Source organism: Tauraco erythrolophus, chromosome 10, assembly GCF_009769465.1.
Source record: "Tauraco erythrolophus isolate bTauEry1 chromosome 10, bTauEry1.pri, whole genome shotgun sequence".
Taxonomy (NCBI): domain Eukaryota; kingdom Metazoa; phylum Chordata; class Aves; order Musophagiformes; family Musophagidae; genus Tauraco; species Tauraco erythrolophus.
Genome location: NC_141474.1, coordinates 23,257,720 through 23,282,149, shown reverse-complemented (window position 1 = coordinate 23,282,149; position 24,430 = coordinate 23,257,720). Strand labels below are relative to the sequence as shown.

Here is a 24,430-nt window from a genome sequence, read left to right as displayed (position 1 = left end):
GGAGGGAGAACAGGAGGAGGCAAGTGGTGAAAAGGCACTTACCTTTTGTCAGCATTAGGAAGAACATTTCAACCTGCTGGCACCTGGGCAACAGCTTCATGAGGTTGAACTGGAATGGAATCTCGTGCACTCGAAAACCAGCCCCCATGTCTGGATCTGCAACAAAAATTGGCACCACATAGCCCTGCCTCCCAGGCCACCTCCACATGCGTAGTGCAAGTCCTAATCACAGTGCAGGTAGCACGAGTGAAGGTACACAGCTACACTGCCCCCAACTCCCTCTGCTTAGGAAGGCAGAGGGATACCAAGAACGAATGTGGGGAAAGGGCAAAGCCTGCCAGAGGCTGCAGCAGGTTGTGAACTACCTACACTGAGGTAACCTTGCTGTAAGAGTCCCCTGGGCTTATTGCCACCTTTATACAAGGAGGGACAGAGAACCACCACGAGGCCTTAGACTCTGGGCCCAGAGCTGCCAGGGGACAAAAATGGAACATCAGTGTCGCGACTAGCACTGCTGGAGAGCAATGACCATGCTGGGAGTCAGAGGCAGCCTCAATTACCTGCGTAGTCAGGAACAAGGACTCCCTTCCTGCTCTTGGGAGAGATCTCCCATCTGCACATCCCTGCAGGTGTTTCCTGTCCTCTTCCTCAGGAAGGAGTCTCTGCCCTCCAGGCCTTGAGCTTTCCTGGTCCTCTCCTGTTTCCACAGGGAGACTGATACCCAAGAGAATTCCTTCAGGCCCTGCCCTCAGCCTTTGGGATGATCCTGGCTCCCTCAAACCCACCCACTATCTGCTGTGTTATTCACTGTAAAGCAAGCAAATGAAAGGATTGGCTGAACTAGTGACAAGAAAGCAAAACCAGTGAGGTTCTGGGACAGATTGCCTGACAAGGGTGAACTCTCCACATACTCCCGGAGCTCACAATGAACTATATTAATCATGTCAGATGAGATACACAATCATATCCTGAAGGAAGAGAACAGACCAGACCTCCTAAGGTCCCGTTCCCTATCTTTGTGGGCTACTGGAGCATTTACAGAGAATCCAGAGATGAACAGGACCACCAGAAGGCAAGCGTTCCACAAACTGCTCTGGAAACTGTGTCAGAACAGAGGAGTGTTTCCTTCACATCATTTACAACTTCTGTATAACCATCTGCCCAGGCATACGCCACCCATCACTGTATAGGCGAGTTCATCTTCCATCTGCTCCAGAAGTCAGCCCGTCTCACAGAATTACAGAATGGCTGAGGTTGGAAAGGACCTCTGCAGGTCTGTCATCTGGTCCAACCCTCCGGCTCAAGCAGGGTTGTCTAATCACCTTTCCAGCCTGGGCAGAAAGCCTCAATGCTTTTTTGGCCTTCCCAGGATGAAACCATTTCTCTGGCAGCTTAGCACAAGTGCAAAGTGACCCACAGCCATCAAAGTCTATGAAGGCACTAAAATACCTGTTCCACCTTCCAGAAACCTCTAATGGACCCTGAGACATTCAGGGCCTAGCTGTCTCTTGCTCCACCAAACCTGCTAGGACATATATGTTGGACTCACCTTCAGTAGCTTTGACGTCTGAAGGAGGGCAGACCCACTCCTTGTTCTGGCACAACTGGCTGATGTACTCAAAGGTCAGCGTGGTGGCAATGCACGCAAGGTCCCGGGGATAGAGCTGCAATAAGCAGTCAAGGCTCAGCTGTACGCAGCAGAATTACTACCTCCAAATGCGGGGGAAAACAGTCTAAAAGCAAGGAGAGGAAACACCCACAATCCCGTCCCCTGACTTGCCCTGTTCTCACTCATTGTTCCCTCCTTCTCCACCAGCCCTTTAGCCTCTTTCTGCCTTGTTCAGGAGATGAATTGGCAGTACTGCCTGCAATTCCTGCTCTGGTCCAGCTTGTTCCCCTTCAATGGAATGGCTCTTGACAAAAGTAATTTGTGTTTTCCCACCTATCCCAGAGCAGCATTGTATTCACTACCTTGCAATCCAGAAAGCTTTTCTGTCCAGTAGCCTAGTTCCTCTTTTAAAAATCTCAGGCTCTTTTTTTAACAGCATTGTCATGTCTTCTGGCCCTCAATAATTCACCAGCATTGTTGCAGTGCACTTGAAGTAAACCCCTCTACATCCACAAAAGAGCCCATATCCCTGCCCCTTCAGGGACTCACTGCTTTAGGTATTTTCTGGTAGGGCAAGCCATGGAGGTGCTTCCAATTCTCAGCAGTACTGTGGACATGGCCGCTCTGTGGCTCTACCCAGCACTCAGTGACCAGGTTCAGTTCTGTGTCCACCTCAATTGCTTCTACTTCCGTATCATTGTCATCATCTGTGGAAAAGCTGGAGGAAATACATAAGGCAAGTCCTGTGAGACAGCAGAGCTGAGAGCAGCCACACAAACTCTAGGTTTGCAGGCAAAGCTCCAGCTAACTGGTGATCAATCCATGACAGCTAGTTGTCTGTACTAGATGATGGAGGACTCCCTCCTTCCCACACTACCCGTGAAGGGCATGTCCAAAGCGGTGATTCTGCTGACAGCTCTCCCTGGAAGCAGGGCAACAGCCTCACCTGTCCTTGGTGGAGGTGGAGTGGGGCGGGAAGAGGATGTACTGGACGACACAGGTGTGCTTCTCCTTGCTGCTGCTGCTCTCACTTGAGCCGTCAATCTGGAGGGGAGACACCGCGTCAGCCTAGCCAGCAGCAACAGCCCATACCTACCCTGTGCCCCTCTACACAACACTGCCCCATCACCCAGCTCCTCTAGCGCAATGGACTGAGGGAGCCTGTCCCAGCCCCAAGAACTCCTCCAGCACAGCATATCCCTACCAGCAAAGCAGCTCTCTAACTGCAGATGAAGACTGAAAACGCCCAACCCACAAGCTGATTTACTTCAGGGGAGGAGGCAAGTCTCCCTGTACATGCCAAAGTTGTGTGCTAAAAGTGGAAGGAAAATTCCATCATAGGAAGGTGAACCGACTTCAGAAGAAGCAGTGAAGTATTTTGTCCACACTGCAGCATCCAGGCTCACCTGTATGGGCAGCTCCAGCACCATGTTGATAATTCCATCCCCACTGGACGCAAAGTGGAAACCCTCTGATAGACGAACCCTGGCAACAGACAGGCAGTCAGACATGGAGATCTTCACTACCCATACTGCAAGCCTTAAATACAAGGATGACTGTACCCTTCACCCCATACCACCTTCCTTCCCAAGACAGGGAGCTACACACAGAGAACGGGGAGATGTGACATTTTGCACAGGTCAGCCTGTGTGAAGATCAGCATACTCCGGGCACAGTAAAACCTCTTGTCCTTTTGTGTGTTTACAAGACGCTCCTTTTCCTCAGCTTCAGCTGCAGAACTGGGTAAAGCACTGGCCCAAGTAGACAGAAGCCATGTACAGGATCAAAATTCTCTGCACAGCAGCTTCAATTGTTACCTATAAGGCTTCAGATCCACCCTGCTTTCTCTGCATCCCCAAGACTAGCTGGAGAAAGCACTCTCATTCAGGTGTGCTACTTACTCTGTGAGAGTGGAAAGGAGCTGGGCTACGGCGGTGATGGGCACAGCTGGTGCCAGCCCTGACTGGACGCTCCAGATCCAACGCTGGTGATAGAAGTAGCGGGATAGCGAGGCCAGGGTGGAAGAGGCAGTACGATTGGCTACCATAGTGAGCGGGCCAGACACTGGGGGATGCTCCAGGTTGAGAATGAAGGGGGCTCGATAGTCAGAAGGCAGCTTCTCATACCTAGGAGAGGGCAGAAAGTGGAAAGAATGCTCTGCTCGGAGCCAGAGCTGCCTGGATTCACAGCCTGCTTTCTGGGCCCAGGACAGAGCCCTCCAGCAGCAGAACACAGCTAGCTCAGCACAGGATCCTGCTCAGACAGCAGTAACTAAATTCACTTCTGCATCATATTAGTGAGGAGTAACAAATCTGCCTGCCCAGCAAGGCTCCCTGCTTTAAGTCATAGCCCTCCCTGACTACAGCTACCATTCCCCGCCACACAACTCAAACCCATGCCAAGAAGCACGAGCTTCACAGCACTCTCATCCTGCAACTGGCAGCACTCTCCACAGACCCTCCTCTCTCCCACTTCCCAGGGCAGGGAGGCTGTGCTAATAGTCTGAATCTCCATCACTACCTGATGAGCAGCTTCTCCAATGGTTTGTGCAGCACAACGAGGCAGGGTCTGTCTGAGAGGGCTGACTGGGCCCCAGCAACAGGTGGAGACTTGGAGGGAGAACTACTGCCAAACGTTTTCCTCTTTGCTTTTGGAGTTGCTTCCTTGCTCTGGACCCTGTGGGGAAAGCGCAGCTGCAAGATTCGGTCCCGTAACTCCTCCACTATCTGTCAAGGCAAAAGCAAAAGGTAAACATGACCAGCTTTGTCTGGAGACATAAGCTACTGAAAACAAGTTTCCAGAACAAGAGCTTGACTACAAGGAATAGAACACTTCTTGAATATACAGATGAGCAGGAGTTAAAGGTCACTTTACTTCTGAGACACTAGGAATACCAAGACCAAGATGAGACAAGGCTCTTAGGTCCATATTTTAACTACTACAAATATTTTTAAAAGCAAGAGAAAGGTCCAAAAAAACCCCAGACAATTTCAAGGGGGAAGAAATCTCCTTACGTAACTCTGATGAAAAACAAATTAGTTGCAGGCCAGCTCCTCCACAGAAGCAGTCTGAGTATCCACACTCATTCCTCCCCTCCTCCTCTCCTCAACAGCCTACAGTAAATGTAAACTAGTACATATAAGACCAAGCCAGACTGTCCCCACAGCTGATGTGTTTCCCCACTATCATCTTCATGTGTCAAACCTTTACAGTAAAAGTTTTCAAGAGGTTAGGTTATTTTTATACGTTAATTTTCTCCAAGATACTTTCAAAACAACTTCCTGATTACTCTTTTTAGCTTTTAGCAGCTCTGAACATGGTTCTACCCACACAAGCATCTGATCCCCACAACGCCCAGTGTTTTCTTTGAAATTTCCACGGTTAGGTTTCTTTTCATGATCTTTGTTCAACTCATTTTAATTTTCATTACCATTGTAAGCAAACAGGAGAACAGCAGCTCTCTATCTCCCTCCTCAAAACTAATTATTGTAGCAAATTTCCCTATCGTTATTAATGTCTTTTTCAAGGAAAGGAGTGTCCCTAAACCCAAACGTTAAACAGAGCTCTTTTCTGCACTACAATGCCACTTAGGACCCCTTTGTGGTTTCATATTGCTAACACAGGATCATCGATTGTGTTTAAGCTCCCAAATCCAAGATACACTATTTTGCACGTATCAATACTGGCTTCTAGCTACTATTGTGCTGCTTAGGTGTCCACAAAGCACATAGGCTGAAAGGGCAGAGAAAACCAAATCGCTTTGTGCCACCTGCAGATTTTCTCATCTCACTACCTGCAGATGAGTTTCCTACCCTTTGACTAGCAAAAAGATTGGGAAAACCACACACAGCTTCTGCTTTGATGAGAACAGAGCACTTTTTCAATTTCCTTGCCTTGTTCATAGAATCATAGAATGGTTTGGGTTGGAAGGGACCTTAAAGATCATCTAGTTCCAACTCCCCTGCCAAGGGCAGGGACACCTCCCACTAGACTAGGTTGCCCAAAGCCCCATCCAACCTGGCCCTGAACACTTCCAGGGATGGGGCAGCCACAACTTCTAGTCTACCTTGCACTAATCTAAATCTGCACTTGGCCTTGTTGGATTTCACGAGTTTTGCATGGGCCCACCTCTCAAGCCTCTCAAGATCCCTCTGGATGGCATCCCTTCCTTCCAGCATGTCAACCACACCACACAGCTTGGTGTCATCAGCAAACCTGTTGAGGGTGCACTCAGTCTCACTGTCCATGTCACTGACAAAGATGTTAAACAGCACCAGGACCAATACCAACCCCCGAGGAACAACACTCATCGCTGGTCTTCTAGCTTTTGACTGCAACTCTTTGAGTGCAACCATTGAGCCAGTTCCTTACCCACCGAGTGGTCCATCCATCAAATCCATGTCTCTCCAATTTAGAGACAAGGGTTTCATGTGTGACAGTGTCTAATGCTTTGCACAAGTCCAGGTAGATGACGTCAGTTGCTCTTCCTTTATCCACCAATGCTTTAACTGTTGTAGAAGGCCAACAAATTTGTCAGGCACGATTTGTCTTTAGTGAAGCCATGCTGGCTGTCACCAATCACCTCCTTATTTTCCATGTGCCTTAGCACAATTTCCAGGAGGATTTGCTCCATGATCTTGCCAGGCATGTAGGTGAGAAGACAAGTTTCTGTTTTATGACACCCCATTCCTACTCCAGTTCTACAGTTGTGTCCTGTACGGAGTCTCACCAAAAACCTTCTGAAAGTCAGACTGTACTAGGTGCTTTCCTTCCCTTAAACACTGGAAATTTGAATAGCTAAACACAAAACACCCTTCCCCTTAAACAAGGCAGGCTAAGTTCTACTGCCATCCTCCACACTGAGTAGCTAATCAGTCCTTTGGCAGGCAGAAAAAAAAAGAAAAGAATCGTGCATGATACAACTTAGAATCTATATACAGCTCCTGCTGCAATGATCTGGAGCTTGCCCAGAGCTGCAGGGTATGGTGCCTGTCTCACACCTTCTTCATGAGACAGGTATTAACTTACATCTGCCAGAGGGATCTCCATAAAACCTGTCACTTGGCATTACCAGCCCACGTGTTGGCCCAGCAACCAGTGCCCAAAGCCTGGATCCCTTAAAGACATGGAAGGGCAGATCCTCCAGAGTGCCAGAGCATTTAGTGTTATCTGTGTTCTTTATCTCAGAAAGAGATGGTCCTTCCCACTTCGTCAGTTTCTTTTGTCAGACTAATCTAACACCAAAGCTAAGTGAGACAAACCAAAGATTTCTTTCATGAAGACAAAAGCTCAAGGTTTAATGATAAACCTCTTGTTTACAACAAAAGGTTCACATAGTTTAATGAGAAAGGACATATTTTCCATACTTACTGTTTTATCTAGAAACACTTAGACTTGTCTCAGCCATTACAGCTGGAGAAACAGTCCACATAGTAACTCTACCTTCTGCATCTGATTAGGGCAGCCCATTTCTTTTAATACAAAGAGGCTATTAAAATTCTATCTAACAGATACATTTTGTGGGTATTACATCTTTTTCTCTCCCTGTTTTTCTCTCCCTGCAGGGAACATGTGCCTCTTGTCCCGTTCATGCAGGACATTGTTCACATTTTAACTCTTAACTCCTTGTCCAAGGACATACGCAACTCACCACATACTGAAGCAGATACTACCTGTTCCCTAGGCTATCTCCATCATAGAGGTCTTTACAGATGAGTCAGACAAGTATCTGCTGTTCCTGACAGACAGTATTGATTGTGCTTTGGTCACAAAGATAGACTAGATAACCTTTGAGTCACTTCAAATCCCACAGTTGAATTAAGCGGTGGGAAAAACATTCATGTGATCAGCTATTCCATTGATCTTCGAGTCTTAGAGTTTAGATCTTTCATAGACTTAACACAGAAAGCTTTGTCCAAACTGTCCCTTTCTGTTATAAATTCACACCCATCTAAGCCTTAACATAGTTAGTCATTAGAGGATACCTGCCCACAGTGTCGCCTGTGATCTACCCACCAGTTCCACATCTAGAACTTCTTGCTCTGCTCCTACCTCAGGAAGCAGCCAGTCAGCTCTCACCTTGTTCCTGGCCTGTGCAGGTGTGCCAATGGGGAACCCCAGCCGCAGAACCATGCAAGGAGCTTTGGAGATGATCCGCACCACATAAAACGAGGAAGGTGTGGGATCCTCAGAGCTAGGGAGAAGGGATTAAGGAGGGCTGAAATAGCACAGATTTTGCTGCTCTGCATGTCAGACCAAGTGGAGGCCTGCTCCGCAGAGCTCAACAGCCCATAAAACTTGGCAGCATCACACGTCAGTTCTAGCGCGCAGAAAGCCCCGAGTCGGCTTCCCTCTCCCTCTGGGCTGCCCCTGGAATGCAGTAGCAGCAATTCAGAACACACAGTGTTTCATACCCACTTGTCTTGCTCTTATCCTCTCCTCTAGACATCTGGGCCATCACAGTGTACTGGTCTAACTGGATTTTTGGTCTGGCCATATGCGCAATTCCCCATATGGGACTGCTTCAGAGCCACTCACCTGTGTATCAGTTTGACGTAGGAGTAGCCCTCCACCAGCACAAAGCTGCTCCAGTCCCGCAGCAAGGAGGTGAGCGCCGAGTGAGAGATGCGGCACTGGATGGTGCTGTAGCGGCCGTTGTTGCCCGGCGTGTGCAGGTGCTTGGGCACAGGCCTGCAGGATGCGGCAGAAAGTCATTTTAGAACCACAGTTTCTCTTCCTCCAAAGCTCAGAGAGATTTTGCTACACCCACCCCAACTCATCCTCTGACTGGTACATCAGCCTTATTCCTCTACAGCAGCCAACACCCAAGCATCATCCCGACCTGTGCCTGTTGGCAAAAGCTACACTCCCTGTGAGAGCCCAGGGATATATGGCTATTAATCACATAACTCTGCAACTAGGACCAGCCTAAGGAAAGCAATGTTTTCAGGGAAGATGTTTTCCAGCAGCAAACAAAAACATGTGGTATAGACTCAACTAGATGGTCCACACCCCTGTGATGAGGAAATCCAAATCCAAGAGGGGCTTGAGAAATAATTTATGCTCTTGAGAACAGCCCTCCCTCTTGCCAAAGATGACTTCCCAACCCACAGTCCCTTTCAGATAAATGAGCCTTCACGATCCACCAGGCTGCACTAGCAAGACCCTTCCCTTGGCCACAGGCACCTGCAAGACAGCTGCAACTCTGCAACTGAACGGATCTGGACACCTTGCTTTCCCAGGCTGGCCTGCACTATGCACATGAGCTCAGCCCCACCAGTTACTTACGTGTCATGTTCCAGAAGAAGGACTATACGATGCATGTGCAACCACCTCTGCCAGAAGTTGGCATCCATAGAAAGGATAGGCTTCCAGTAGGAGGCAAACTGGGAATGGCTCGAGTCAGACCCACTATGCTGAAGGGATAGGACCTGAGAAAACAACAGCACAATATTCAGCAAGAAACTGTCTGGTTCCACCCAGAGAGACCAGGAATTTCTCTAGCAGCTGACCTATATAGGCCTAAAAGGCTAGCCGCATCCCTAGCTTTCAATAACTGCCTCTCGGCAGAATAATTAAGTGCATTCACATTGATACAGGCAGTACAATGCAAGTAAAAGTAAATTAAGTTTCTGAAATGTCAAGTTACTTAGGAATTTAACTACTCAGCATCGAGTAAATCAACCATGGAAAAGACGGCATGCGCAATAGTATCCTTTCTGATTGAGAGGGGGATATACGGTTTGTGTCAGCAGAGCAATTAAACACTGAGATAACCCATCTGAGAGTGCTCATGCAAATAGGGTATCAGCAATGGGTGGTTCTGGGCAACTCTAAAATGTTTAGATGGTAACACTGGGACTCCACCAACTATAGCAACTCTGCTGGCACAGAAATAAAGTGGTGGTTAGCCACAAGATGGGCTGCTCCAGATATACCGTGGGATACATAACCCTACGTAGTGAAAATTTACCAGGCAAACCTAAAGAAGTAAAGGGCTTAAGCAATAAAGCTAAATGGATAGTTCTCTTAAATTAAAGCTCCCCTAGCTTTGATATCTGCTAGTCATCTTCTACCAATGCCAAGGACACCACTAGCAGGGAACAGGTAATACGCTACCACTTCTGCTCAGTGAGCTTCAATGAGTTTGAATTTTGCAGTGGAAACTATTAGCTCATATTTTGTTTCTCATCTGCTGTGCACATGACAAGTATCTCTCCTGCACCTTCCACATGACTGCTCAGAGCAACGAGCCTATTAAACAACAACTCTTCAGCACATCCTATATCTTCACCTGATGGTGATGAGCTACATCATCAGGGCACAAGACTGCCAACAGCCACTCCACAAACAGGAGGTATCCACTGAAAAAGCATGGCAAAAATAAGCGTGTCAGCCTCCCCATCAGTCTCACACACGACATTACTACAAGAGAAAGCTTCACAGCACACTTAGGGGACCTGCTGTGGGGCTTAGAGGTGTAGCTGCAGCAACAAAGACATAGGGTGATGTCTCAGAGGGGAAAAAGTCTGGGATGGGCTGTTCACAGGCACTGCACTGCACCTGAACTCTGTTACTGAGGAAGACAACGCAAGAGATGAAGCCTGAGAGTTACAGGAGATCTTGGTTGCCTGTTGGGACTCGGCATCCCCTGGCGCAAGACAGAATAGGCAGGAGGGACAACCTATCGCACATTAAATGGGACAGAGAGGGAACATACCGGAGTGGTGGAGCCTGGGGGGATGTAGAAGAGAGGCACTCCATTCTTGGTGCTCTCAGGAATGGTGAAGTGTTCTGGGACAGTGTCAAAAGACTGCAGATGAACCAACATCTGATCTGTCTGGTTGATGCTGAAAGAGAAGAGGCAGTTAGCCACAAAAGCCCACGCTCTCCCCCTTGCTGCCCCAGTCAGCCCAGTGCCTGCACACAGAACACTCCCTATGTATTGGGAGCCCATCTACTCCAAGACAGGCTTTCTAGGGCAATGCTGGGATTCAACGCCTGATTGCAAAAAGCATGTTAAGGGAGTTCAAGCATAACAACCTAATATATAAGGAGGATGATAAGAGCTGGAAAGGAAGTGCTAGAAAAGGAATCTGATGAATAGCAGGGACTAAGTCACCCTGGCCAGGAAATTCACAGGCCCTTCAGGTTTAGTGACATGAGGTGTTGCTCCTAATGAGATCACACAGCACAGCTCCAAGGCTGTGCTGTAAGAACACACCACCTCCATGGGATGGCAGTCAGAGTTAAAGTTTGCATCACAGGACCAGGACTCAGGGCAGCAACACTTTCACCATGAAGCAACCTTACAGACTAGGTTGCAGGCCAGTATAAGTTTCTTCCTTGACTAGATGGCAAGCTTGTCACCAGTCAGGCCTCTTCCTCAGAGCACATTCCTTTGGAACCCCAGGTTGGGATGGCCACCTGCATAACCCATGCCCCAGCATACCAAGGAAGGAACTTCTTGGTTACATCAGACACTGGGAACTGCTGAGGATGGTCCAGCTCACCTCTGCAAGGTGTTCCAGAAGCGCCGGATGACTGTAGTGCGGTATAGACTGGTGATAGGCTTCCTCATGGTGCAACTGATGTCATGCAAGATGTCATAGCTTCCCTCCATCGTCACCTCCACCCACGTGCTGCGCTTTGATGGGTCCAGGGGCCAGGGTGTCACAGCTAAGTACTCTATCCTCATGTTATGCTTCCAAAGCAGCACTAGTTTCACCTCCAGCTGAGACCCACCTGCATGGGAGCAGAGGAGTAAGTTCAAGTTTGGCACACATCTGAGCTTCATCTCTGACCAGGAACTCTTGAGTACTGTGAGACTGATTGATTGCTATGGGAAGGGCAAAGTAATCCAACAACTGTTGGCTTTAGCTAAAGTCATTCTCTCTCCTCCCCAACAGAGGGAGGCTTTGCTTACACAGCAGCATTTGGTGAACAGTTCTTTAAATGTACATGTGGTATCTACACTGGAGAAGGCAACCGAAACTCAGAGAAGATGCTGCCATTTGCAATGGGCTCTCTTCTTCACAGCCTCATCTTTGTTTCCAAGAAGCTGCTGCTTTGCATAGATGAGCAGGGCCTTTAAGCTAAAAAGCTTTCTCATCTGCAGTCTGCAGTTAATCTACCCCACTGCAGAAACATGGACATTTGGACATGATGGGCTCAGATCATAAACAACCTGGAAGGTGAGGCCTAATTCTTGAATTAAACTCCATGTTCTTCCTGCACAGACAGTATTTCATGCAATCTAGAACTTCAAGGATCAAAAGCTTGTCACCGTTGTTGACCCTCTTCTCCTCCCAAAGTGAAGAAGTGAACATTTTCACCTTTTTCTTTAAGTGGGCCATTGCATCTCTAGCAAGAATAACACAAACACCTGACAGCAAGCCTCACTGAGCCAGAAGAGCAGAAAACTGTCACACTCCTGCTGACTGTGCATGTGTATTTGTACCAAAACAACCCAGGGAAACACATGACTTTCTATAACAGTGCCACACTGCTGTTTCAACAGCTCAATCATCTATTCTGATGTCCAGCCTGCTCTATAGTTTGCCGGGCTTGCAACATTTGTGAGATAAGTGATTGGATGTGCTGGAAACCGTCCGAACAGGTCATCAGCCTGGATCCTATGTTTCCTGCAGAGCTGCATTTGCTGCTGTCATAAGCACATCAGGTCATCCCCTTCACAGCCTGATTATACTCCACTTTAAAGCCATCTTGCTTTTTGCTCCCATGGTCCCTGCTGGGAGGCTCCCTCAGAGTACTCTTCTGCCATCAACTTTTAGAAGAAATCTTCCAGAGTACATGTCAAATTCATGCTCTGTTGTTCTTTTGATTAAATTATTTTTATTCTCAGAAGTTTCATTTCCATAACATTGAGAAGGAATGTGCACTGGGGGAAGAAATCCTTACCAAGTTTCAGCTGTTACTGTGCAGGTTAAACCAAGCCACGGTCATCAGCCTATGACAGAATATCCATTCCCCTTAACAGTCCCAGACCTTCCTGCACCTCAAGAATTCATCTTTCCTGAACAAAGATGTTCAAAGTTGCATACTATATTTCACCTGTATTTCATCTAAGGGATTACTGGGATTTTATTTAAGGTCACTAATATTTTCCACAATGGGTGCTTTGCATTACTATAAATGCATTTTCCAGGGTTATACCATCTGTTGCTTCCACATGAAGATTGTCTAGTTTATCAGAGAGGCTAAACAAGAATTTATAAATTTGTCTCTTTCCATTTCATACTGCCACCTCACTCTTATTGCTTTAGTGCTCATTCACTGCTTTCTGCACAAGATTTTGCTTCTCATAACAACTTCTGCTACTTCATCAACAGCAAACATGATAAGTAAATTCCTACATTTTTTGCCTAGATCATTAATAAAAATATTTCCTACTTCTACCTGTGTTTCCATTAGTCATCCTGGCTTCACTCCTACAATCCAACACAAAGAAAACTAAAAATATAGGCAAAATATTGGCTTAGTTTGAAGTCACACCTAGACGAATCTTCAGCTTGTGTGTACTGCAAAGCGATCTCGTTTTGGCTCTTGACTTCATAGCTAATTAAAGCTTTTGCTGCTTTGATTTCTTTCATAAAGTCCAGCTCCGGTTTTTAGAAAACTCACTTTGTCTTCCCAATTCCCAACACCGAGAACAGCTGTTCTCACTGGCCAGCTTGTGCCCAGCCATTTTCGGTGCTGGACTGATTCACAGAGGAACACAAGGTTTTGAAAAGTGTCCTCCAAGTTCTCCTCAACACACAGCAAAAAGAAAACAGTCAATGAGAATTTTTTTGTTGTTGTTACAGAGGGCAATCCCCTGACATTGTCCCAGAAAGAAATACGAGAGGAGCTGAACTCCATTACATGCCATGCCCCATAGCTTCTCAGACACAGCTTCTCTCCCTTCCATACCTTTCAATCCTTCCCCTTTTGCAAGCACTTTTGCATTCCTAACTAACCATAGTAGCCTTCTAAATGCCTAAATATCTAAAATTAAATGGTGAGGGTAACCAGAACATTTATAAATATCACAAACAACCTCTCCAGGCAACTCTGAGCACAAAGCTAGCTATTTATTCTATTTTGCCTTTGGTAAAGTGAAGCAGAAAAGCGACAGTGTCAAAGTCCACAACTGCACTTTTTCCTCTTGCTTCACAGCCAGCTGGCTCCTTAACAGCCTTTAGTTTGCACGTTTGGCAAAAGCTTTTGGCAACCCAGGTTAATTAACTGTTCTTTGCTATACACTTCTATACAGAATGGCCCAGAGAGCCCTGTTTAGCCAAACATGTTTCTCCTTAGCAGAGGCAGTGCTAAACACCTAAACGTCCTGATCTTTTTTAAATTCTACTTTAAGATGTTAGTTCAATAATTTTTCTGATCACAGCCAGAAATTCCCCAGAGCCTTAGCCTTTCCAAACTATAATAACATTATTTGCTACTATTCTGAAGGCTGGCATAGAAATACACACTGTATTTTTGATAGCTCAGACACCTAATTTTTAAATTCCTTCTACAAAGACTTATGAAAAGTACATAGAAAGTATTTCTGGCTCAGGGAGTTCCTGAGCTGCAAAGAGCTAGACAGTGCTCAAAGGGAAGAAAAAAGGAAAGGAGAAAGGAGATATCATGTTTATCCTATTCTTACTCCTCCCTGTGCACCTGCCTATAGCTATTCACCCCAGAAGGTAACTCTGATCTAGCGCAGCTGCTCTTCCGCTCTCTACTCTTGTAAAAAAGGAAGACCAATCCATTCAGCATTCCAAAGGCTAAAAGGCAGCAGGAAGATACCTATAGGAAAGTGCAGAGAGCATGGTGAACATGTGGTGATATTTCTGATACATTCCTCCAGAGTCCAGGAATTTGCTGCTTTACAATATCCTGAGCCAGAGGTTGCAGCTACACTTTTCCGCAAAAAGGGACAACGTGAACTTGTCTGCTTTTCGAATGATTCACACCTGCTATTCCAGCATTTCTATGTAAGGCTTCACAGTCACGAAGAGCACTTCACCACTGCTGCCAGATTAAAGAAAGGCTCTTTCTTCAGCACTCTCCAAGGTGTAAGTGAACTAGCACACAGAAGGATAAAAGACACAATACTGAGCACAGCTTGGACAGGAACTGACTTGTCAGACTGTTTCACAGACGTTTCTAGACAAGGAGAGTGCAACAGACCTAATCTGCCTGGATTTAGGGGAAATATCTCATGCCACACCTATAGGAGATTAGTGAAAGCAATCTGCAGACATTACTAGAAGAGCTGTCTCAATGGGAAATGCTAGCAGATTCTTACTTTTAATAGAAAACTCCTGAAACAAGAAATTAGGGATATTCCTGGAAGACCAACTTTAGAAATTATCCCTCTAATATGATCGTTAGCAACCTTCCCCAAAAAAGCTGGTTTAGGTCCATTCAATTTGTAAGAGCATCAAGTCGAAAGAACTGCAATTTCCAGTCAGCACACAGGAATAGCAAGCTGAACCGAGTGAGACAAACTTAAGAGTACTTTTATGTGAAGAATAGCACATTTAGGAACTACTGAACAAACAAAAACCAATAAAACATCCCTAAGGACTCATCAGCTAGAAGCAAAGGTGCGTGGAAGACGGAGAGATTTCTGCACTAACAACGCAATGCAATCCTGGAGAAAGCACATATGATTCCTGGTCTATCAGATATGCTATTTTATTTCAGAACCAGGGAAGTTATTAGTGATAAAACCACATTTACAACATTCTTATCAACTATTTCAAGAAATATGAGACCATACTGTGAAAACCAAACAACTGAGGGAAAAAAAAAGTGCTATTAAAATAAATAAACAGAACAGAAAGTCTGCCCTTACAAAAGGAGGCTGAAACATTGGCTTGCTTAACCTGCCAAAAGGAAAGTTACGAGGAGAAAGGCATTGTTCTTAAATATGTTTGTGCAATGCCAGAGAAGGAGGATAAACTTAATTAAGGACAATAAAGCCACACAGGTCTAATTTGGTCTGAGTGAGTTTAGAAAAGAAATTAGAGAAAGAGCAACAAAGCTCTGGGATAATCTTCCAAGCAGAGCTGTGGCATAAGATATTTACATGGTTTTAAGGCAGAACACAGTATATTAACAGAAAACATCATATAGCAAGTTTGGAATTATTTTGGAGTTACACCACAGACTTCGATTTTCTGATATAAAACATATCCTGCGTACTAATATCCCCCCAAAATACAGTGAAGACACTGAATCACCATGTGTGGTACATATTTACACTATATTTTAAGAATGCCATCCTCCTCCAGGCTTTCTCCTGGTCATTGCGATGGTCAAGAATAATTTCTTCTCTTGCTTGCAATTCGTAACTTGCACCTGGATTTTTTCATTTCCTCTTCAGCTAAAGCACTACCACTAGTCACAGCTGGAGATGGAAAGTTAGGTAGGGTTTACCAGCACTTTCTGGGATACTCAAACCCCTCAAGGTCCCTAGTCAGTAGCTAGATCACGTGCTCCAGGTGCCATAAGCTCTAGTGAGTCAGATGAGAGAACAGGATCACTGGATGGTTTTATGTTCTTCAAGTATTGGTTATGGTCCTGACTGATCTGGCATTTTCACCTAACAATATCGTTGTTTCCCCCAATTTCTTCCTTTGGAAGACTGCAGTTTGGAGGCATTAAATCTGTTGTACCAAAGGGCTCAACTTTGTGTTAGTACTTTGGAGTGCATCTAGCAAAGGACTAGAAAGGGATGAGAAAAGGAGAAATACAGAGGAAACCGCAGAACACTCTGCAAAACCCCAAGTTCTGTCACGAGTTTCCCTGCAATTGTGGGGACTCTATTCCAAGATACAGAAGGTCACAGTCTGACTGTCCCTCCCCAGGCACTTCTAGCCACAGAGGATGAGCTTGGCAAGTGCGCAACTGCACAACAATACCAGACAGTTCTGTGTCAGGCAATTATTCATGGAAACAAACTTAAATGGTTCCTTTCTCCACAACACCAGCCACTCTGCTGAGATGGCAGACTCTGCACTTTCCCTTGAACAGTTGAGAACAGAGTCCTATCTGAGCTTCCAGCCCCCAGCACAGCACAGTCACCTTTCGTGATGTTGACCTCGCGGACGCTGTAGCCCTCGCGCAGCCGGACTGAGACAATGCTCACGAGGTCAGCGTGCACCTCCTTCTCAGTGTGCTTTTTCCTCCTCATCGCCAGAGCAGGGTTGCTGCTTGCAGACACCAGGTGCTCATTGAACAGTCTGTGCTGGGACACTGTAAATGGCAGAGATGGGGTTTGTGAAGGAGCAACTCCCCTGCTTCTCATCCTACAGCAACAGCTCTCCCAAAGTGCTCTACAAAAGCTGCCAGGAACACTCGCTGGCCTTAAGAACAGCACATCCTTCAGGCACCACTTACACCCACTCCTGATTCTGCAACACAGCAAACAGGTCCACTGTCGTGGCCAAGAGGCCTGGGAGAGGGGCAGGGTGGGGTTCCAGGCCCTGCTTCCTCTGGGACAGCCTTTGTGACAAAGTACACACTGGAGTTACGCATTTAGCCAAGACAGGCAGAAACTGCACAGCTGTTGCAACAGTCACACACCAAGTTTTTAGGCTTTGCCCCTTTCCCTGGAAAACCTTGAATTCCCAGGTGCTTTCTAAAAGGTACCAGGATGTGGAAGCCTTGAGTTTAAACCACTAACACCTGACCTTTTTAAGAGTCAACATTTCCAAGTCCCAGGCCAGCTCTCTTCAAACTTGTCACTGTATGTGGCTTCTGCTGCCAAGTTACAGGAAGGAAGTGCAGATGGCACCAGCACATCGCCAGGGCATGAAAGGGTGTTTCCATGTTTTACTGGTAACTAATCTCTCCTGGCATACTCTCAGTCACTAACATTCACACAATAAGAACAACCAAGAGAACCGTTTAGGATGCTTCTCAGGGGTCAAGTTTTTCATTCCAAACTGCCATCTGCAAACCTGATTAGGACAAACTCTCCATAACGTCCCCATCTGAGAGCTAGCCAGTGTGCAGGAAAGGTTGGACCAGAGCTTCTCACCCCCTCCACGTTCCAATACAGCAGGTCTAACTGCAGTTTGCTGAGTGAAGTCCTCAGAAAGGGGAATGGTGCAAAATGGGACATTAGCTTCCCCCAACACACCCAATTCCTGGAACAAGGAGGGGAGTCACAGATGAGGGTGCACAGACCAGTAACGCCCAGAGCCTACAGGAGGCATGGCCCAGAGGAGACACGGGAGAGTATCAGCATAACCAAGCCTGGGGAGTCACCTCAAAGAGAGGTGCTGTAAGACACCTGTCTACTGGAAGGGGAACATGCACACTCCTCACCACAGTAGTATTCTGGATTCAGGGACTCCCCAGTACGCAGAAAGGAGTACAGCAGAAATGCCTTGTGATACACGTTCAGATCCAGGCTCAGGGGATCCAGCTCAGGGCATGTGGAGAGGTAAGCACCAAAAGTGGCCATGGCAATGAATTTCATCAGTTCCACATTGGGAACATGGCCAAAGCTGCAATCGTACGAGTAAACACCGCCCACCTACAGGATGGATAAAGAAGACACCTGAGAGAGTAGAGCAGTGCTGAGGACAAGGCAGAGGACCAGTAAAGGCCTCACACTGGTAGAGAAGTCCCCCCTTCCCCTCTGGAGGTGAACATCACTGACAGCAACCCACCCTCCTCCCTCTGGCAGGCAGCGGTCCCACACTACCTGCTACCAGCAGACATACCTGTACAAAGGAGCAGGCCACTGTGCCACTGCGGAGCTGGTTAAGTAAAGTCTCGCATACAGCCACATCAGGGACACTAGTCACGCCATCCGTAATTATTATTATACCTGTAAACAAGGAAGTATCTCAGTGCATCTTCCATCTCAACCAGCTACCACTCTCCCAGTATATCTACCAGAGACAAAATTCAGGCAGGACAAAAGTAGGAAGGAAAATCCTGAGGTTGGTTCAGAGCTTCCAAGGCATTCTGGAGCTGGCAAACTTCCCAACTAGGTACAGTGAAGCACTCGGGCAGGGCACAACTCTCCACATCCTGGGTTGTCCCAAGCAACAGTCACAGCTGTGCTTCCTCACAAACTCCCTAGCGCTGACAGATGGCACGTGGCGCAGTATTGTTCTCCCCACTCCCACCACCACAATTTGTCCACAGCGTGCAGAGCAAAAGTTGCTGGTGAAATTTCATTCCTAACAGAAGGGTCTACGCAGCAGCCGTTATAAAATTAATCTCAGCCTAAGGCAGGAGGAATACAACCTTTCGCAAACAACTGGGCAAACCTTAACCCAGAGGACAAAGCCAACCTGCACTGGAGTTGGAGGGCAGCAGCTGCAGTGCTAGGATCCCCTGCCGGACCATGCTGACGAGACCAACATCGGCAGTGACAACAGACACGCTGGGCTTCCTCCCAGATGACTCCTGCACGTCACCAGGGCTCTCTTGGCTCAGAGGTGACAAATCCACCTGGAAAAGTAAAGAAAAACCCACAAGGCCCCAGCCTAGCCCTAGTTCTTACTCATTCAGTCTAGCAGCCCCATGGCACCACAGCCCTGAAGCACTTCAGCACATTCCACTTCTATCTTTAATTTCCAGGTGCTCTAGGTACTGGTCACTTGGGCCCCTTAGAGCAGCTGGGCAAGGCCGCTCAGGGGTGGAGGAAGGGGACAACATGCTTAGAGCTTTATTATAAGCTGATTTCTCACAGAAAGGGAAAGATGAGACACTTTGGAGTCACTAAAGCTCCTCTGCAGAGCAAAGCAGTTCCAAATTAAAGAGATGGTGAATATCTCTTTTTTTCTTGTCAATTAGTAGAAGCTGCAGCTATTCAGCATCTACACAAGCAAAGCCCGGAAATCCTGCAAAGGCAGAGACAGCTATGTCTCACGCATGAAGCACTGCAGCAGAGGGAGTAAGGAGCCTCGTAACAACAAAGCCTGGTGCCTACGCATTTAACTCTGCTCAAACAGCACTCGTTATGCAGTGCTGATATAAGCAAATGCAGATAGGCTTCTCCTGCATCTTCTATGAAAAATATCCCCCAGGCAAAGCCTGGAATTTGTATAATTACACTGGTGAGGAACCTACTGTGTTCATCATCCCCTCATCTCCAGAAGGCTCTGGCAGTTCAACCCTGTAATAAACTATTGCTTCATTTTTACTGCTAATACAGAGAATAGGTGAGATCCTCCCCTGCAAAGCTATAGATGACTGGAGGTGGGAAGAGAAAATCAGAACTAACTAAACTTTTGCTCTGCACAAATGGGAGCAGTCTGTGGCTGCAAGCACAAAAACTGACTATTCATCACTTCAATTTGCCAGATGCCTTAAATTCAGGCACTTGTTGACAATGATACAGCTAATGCAACTTCAAAAGTAAAAAAAAGTTTCAGTTCCTGCCCTTCCCCTGGGGCCTCCCACCTCCACCCCACAGCCTGTGGCAGGACTCACCAGTCCCTCTGGCCTGCAAGCGCGTCTCTTTCCCCCATTTGCATGGAAGAAGTTATAGGGTAGCGAAACACTGCAGCAAGCAGGAATGCATACAAAGCACTGCAAAAACCCCAGCTGGACACACTGGTAAAGGTATTTACTTCCTGCAATCTTCTTTCTGTTCCAGGACTGACAGTCTTAACATTCAAAGATACAAACTTCAGCTAGAATATGAGATTTGAAGCACTTCAGATATGCAACTGCAACAGACCACCAGTAGCCTCTTGCTCATCTAATTTTGAGACTTTTTTTTCTTTTCTCTCAAACTCTAATAACTAATGCTAAATAAGGACTAAATAACCTCAGTAAGGCAAATAATACCTTTGACTGCAAGAAGGGTGCCCATAGATACAATTGTGACCGCCACATGAACATGGCAGTACCACAATGTAACCTTCACAATTCTTTATTTCCAATATCAGGAAAGATGATCTTGACAAAAAATCCACGCACATTTTGAATCTCTACAGAGTCTCATCTTTAATTTCATCCTAAGCTGTAGCTTACAGGCTATTGCTAACTTGTTGATACATACATCTGTGGCTACCAAACAGCATCTGCCACCAATTTCAAGGAGTATTAGAAACTGCACTGGCTGTTTATTCAGTTTAATGGTCAATTTTCATGGTAACAAGGAAGTATTTTCAGTCAAGAAATGTAACAGGGACGAAGGGCATATTCATGGCTATTTATAGATTAATGATAATCACCTGTCCCACCATCTCCTTCAGAGAGAAAGCACATTCTACAGTTTGTCCTGTGATGTACAAGAAGCCAGGCTGCTTTATTGCACAACAACCTTGGCGAAGGTAACCATTCTCATCAGTTCTTTTAAACACTTACTGGTTCTGCTTTCCTCAGTCTTCATGTCTCATTACTGGATCCCACAAAGTTATCTTAGAAAATCCTCAACTGTTCCTTCTTCAGGCCTACGCCACTGTTCCTCTTGCCACTCCACCCCAGAGGGGCCTCAGAGTGCAAATCTCCAGGGAGGGAAAAGACCCCAACCACCTCTGCCCACCTCACCTGCGGTTTGGGTTCATACTGTTGCTGAAGCATCTCTGCCACTTTGTTCTCAAAGGCACAAAGTTGTGTGTAAACCTGGTGCAGAAAGGCCTCTCGCTTTGTCTCATCCAGCTGACAGCCCTGGAATAGTACCTGGCCCAAGGACACACATGTCAGTCATCAAGTTTATGTTCTATAGTACCAGCCCCTAAAACAGTACACAGGAACACAGGTCTGCATGGTGAAGTTCAGACATGTCCCTGACAAAGTACAAGTACAGCACAGGCCTCTTCTCACTATTCCTGCTCAGGGCCAAATGCTTCTGAGCAGCGGTGTCTTGTGGCATCTGCAGTGCACTCCGCAGCAGATGCTCACATCACTCTTGGGGAAATCTCCTTCTTGGGCAAGAAATTTCTACTTCATTTGCCTTCTTCCAGGATAAGCAGTTATTAGGAGAAAGTGATGTGGGATCACTGTTAGAAGCCATTAACTCTGGTCTGATGTTTCTAAGGAAGGTCTGTTTGTTCTAATCTCACCTATAGACTGATCCAATTATCCTTCAGTAAGTGGCTGGATAAAGGAACAGTAAATTGAAATAAAGGAAAAAATTAGACTAGACGTTACAAAAGAGGCTGAGTGATGTAGCAGAGTAAGCCTGCCACCACAGAAACTCCTCAAGCTGACAGTCATGACACCTATGTTTACAGATGCCATCACTGTACAGGCAATATCTGTCCACAACCAGGAGGCAAAGAAGACACAACATGTAGACAAAGACTTCAACAGACAGGTGGGACACTGCATGTTATCCACATTCCCTCAACCTCAGATGGGCAAGATCTCACAGTGACATAGGAAAAGTAAATGATTACAACATAGACAGGCTTTCCTGGATGAGTGATACACATACATGCCTTTTCTTCCATAAAAGAAACATAAAGCTTAGCCAGTTGTACCTAGAGATTACAGTTCCTGGCCTCATAGAATAAACCGGTCTTTAGTCTTTAAACAGATCCAAAGAAAAAAAATGTATCAACTTCAGAGTGCTCAATTTAGTGTAAATAGGGGAGATACTGAGGCAGAGCATGATGGCATCTGCAGCATAGCTGGAAAAGATGACATATCATTGGCAAATGGAGAAATTCCTGCTACACTTACTTTGGTAGGACCTAAGATTAAGTACTAAAGCAAAGGCCACGCTCTTCAAGCACTACACAGGCCATTAAAAGCTGCAGCCTCACAGAAGGCTTGGGCAGAGGCAGGCTGGGGAGAAAGACAGACGGAGGGAGCAGGCACAGACTAACAGACTCCTCCTGATACCACTCACTTTCCCTGGTACTAGCAAAGAGATGAAATACACCATCAGAAACATAAAAATAACGTGAAAATACTGTGAAGTGGAAGGGATCAAGGATAAACTTCAAAACCCACACTGGCACCATAAATCAGACTTCACCTTATGAAACAGATCTGTCCTGGCTAAAGTAAAATCTCACTCATAATCTCAATGCTGGGGCCGGCTGCTCTCTCCAGCAAGGAGAAACATATCCATACCAGTGCAAGAAGAGAGCAAGGTTTGTAGAAAGAGGCAATTATCTTTGCACAAACCACTGCCACACAGCTGGAGCAGGCAAACAAGCTTTTGGGCACACCAGCTCTTCTTGAATGTTTCAAGTCAATTATAACAGGCCAAAAAGAATTGGTCAACAGAAGTTAAAAAAAAAAAATCCAACAAAACAACAAGCACACATTCGACATGAGGGAAATACTCCCTGTGGCCCAACTTGTGAGACCGTGCCTGTGGGCGGCTTTCTCTGCTGGGCCCTACTCCCCCAGAAGAAACCTCCGCTTCCTGGCCAGAAAGGAGAAGTTGCTCACATCCACTTCACTGTGTGTCAGGCTGCATGTTTTAATGAGACAAGTCCGCAGCATCACAGACAGCAGGGCCCAGCTACCACATGCCCCCACTTTCCTCTGCGTTCACAGGAAGCCCATACAGCGAGCTGCTCACACACTGAGCTGTGCCAAGGAAGAGGCTGAACTTTACCTGATGGGACTGCAGGCCAATGATGGAGGAATACGCCTGGATAGTGACAAAGATCTCTGGCTGGTAGATAATGTCTGAACCAGGGATCCGAAAGGGTCTTAACAATCCCACCAAGCACCGGGAAAGGGCATGAAACACTTCATCAAAAATTATCTCCCCTGTTGAGTCATCCTACAGAAACAGAGAAAGGAAACAGCTTTTTCATCTTGTACGATTTTCCATGTCATTGTTGGTTGCCCCACCACACAGAGCCAACAGCAAACATCCTTCTGCAACGGCAGGAGGATTAAAACGACGGCTCCCCGTAACCTAAAGTCAGTCACACGTTGAGCATTCAGCCGAGAAATAGAATTTGCCAGTAAGCTGCCTAGCTAGGAGCACTGCATGCCTCCCTCCTGGAAAAAGCAAGACTTCTGAAAAAGTTAAGACTAACATAGACAGGAATAAGCCTTCTCAGCAAACAGGAACGGGTCTAGAGCACCTCAAAGAGGCAGTTTCTGCACTTACCACAATCCCTGTGGAAGGGCTCAGATCAAGTTCAATCACAAATCGGTACTGGCGGGCCAGGAAGGTGACCCGTGTAGAGGGCACGAGGAGATAGGGCCTGGGCTGGACGGGCTCGTCTGGCTGCCACCCGTTAGGCAAGATGCTGAGAACATCAAGTTCATTTTCTGACTTTACCTACAAGAACATGTAAACGGTAAGCGAGAGAGCACTGAGCCGAGCCAAGGGAAGAATCAGAGAGCTTTTTAACTGCGTTACAATCTTCCGCAGGGTCCAGCTACTGACGAGCGGCGCAGAGCCAGCTTGCCACACCAGAGCGCGGTGACACCACCCGCCCCAGGGCACGGACTCACCAGCTCCGGCTCGGGGACAGCCCAGATGACCTGATGGAGCCGGCTGAGGACCCAGGCGAGGCGCACGTTGCGGGAGATGCGATAGTCTTTCTTCATCAGAAGGAAGACGTGCCCGGCCTCCTCCACCTGCGGCGGGAGCGCGGCAGGAGCACGGCGGCCCGGGTCACCGCAGGGCACCCCGGCGGGCACCTCGTCCCGTCCCGTCCCGCACCCGCCCGCCGCTCCGGCCCCGCACGCACACCCCGCGCCCTCCCTCGCAGCCCCGGCCGGCCCGGCCCCGCCGCGGCCCTACCCCTCGCACCGCGCCTACCCCTCCCCTCGCTCCCCGTTCCCCCCCCCGGCCCGGTCCCACCTCCGAGTCGGGTCTCTCGGCGGCCGCCATGTCCGCGCGGCTCCGCCCCGTGCCCT

The 24,430-nt window shown here is 47.1% G+C and overlaps 1 protein-coding gene across 1 annotated transcript in view; it reads right to left on the bottom strand.

The window, feature by feature from the left end:
* Positions 1 to 24,404, bottom strand: part of SZT2 (SZT2 subunit of KICSTOR complex) — a 60,268-nt gene extending 35,864 nt beyond the window's left edge. The window contains 21 exon segments of the mRNA XM_086617726.1: positions 43 to 156; positions 1,550 to 1,664; positions 2,159 to 2,327; positions 2,556 to 2,653; positions 3,016 to 3,094; positions 3,511 to 3,735; positions 4,130 to 4,335; positions 7,688 to 7,802; positions 8,147 to 8,299; positions 8,897 to 9,039; positions 10,329 to 10,458; positions 11,122 to 11,353; positions 16,703 to 16,873; positions 17,951 to 18,161; positions 18,352 to 18,458; positions 18,931 to 19,090; positions 21,140 to 21,271; positions 23,166 to 23,336; positions 23,673 to 23,846; positions 24,023 to 24,148; positions 24,375 to 24,404. Of these exon segments, the coding sequence (XP_086473852.1) occupies positions 43 to 156; positions 1,550 to 1,664; positions 2,159 to 2,327; positions 2,556 to 2,653; positions 3,016 to 3,094; positions 3,511 to 3,735; positions 4,130 to 4,335; positions 7,688 to 7,802; positions 8,147 to 8,299; positions 8,897 to 9,039; positions 10,329 to 10,458; positions 11,122 to 11,353; positions 16,703 to 16,873; positions 17,951 to 18,161; positions 18,352 to 18,458; positions 18,931 to 19,090; positions 21,140 to 21,271; positions 23,166 to 23,336; positions 23,673 to 23,846; positions 24,023 to 24,148; positions 24,375 to 24,404 (3,061 nt within the window).
* Positions 24,405 to 24,430: the final 26 nt, after the last annotated feature.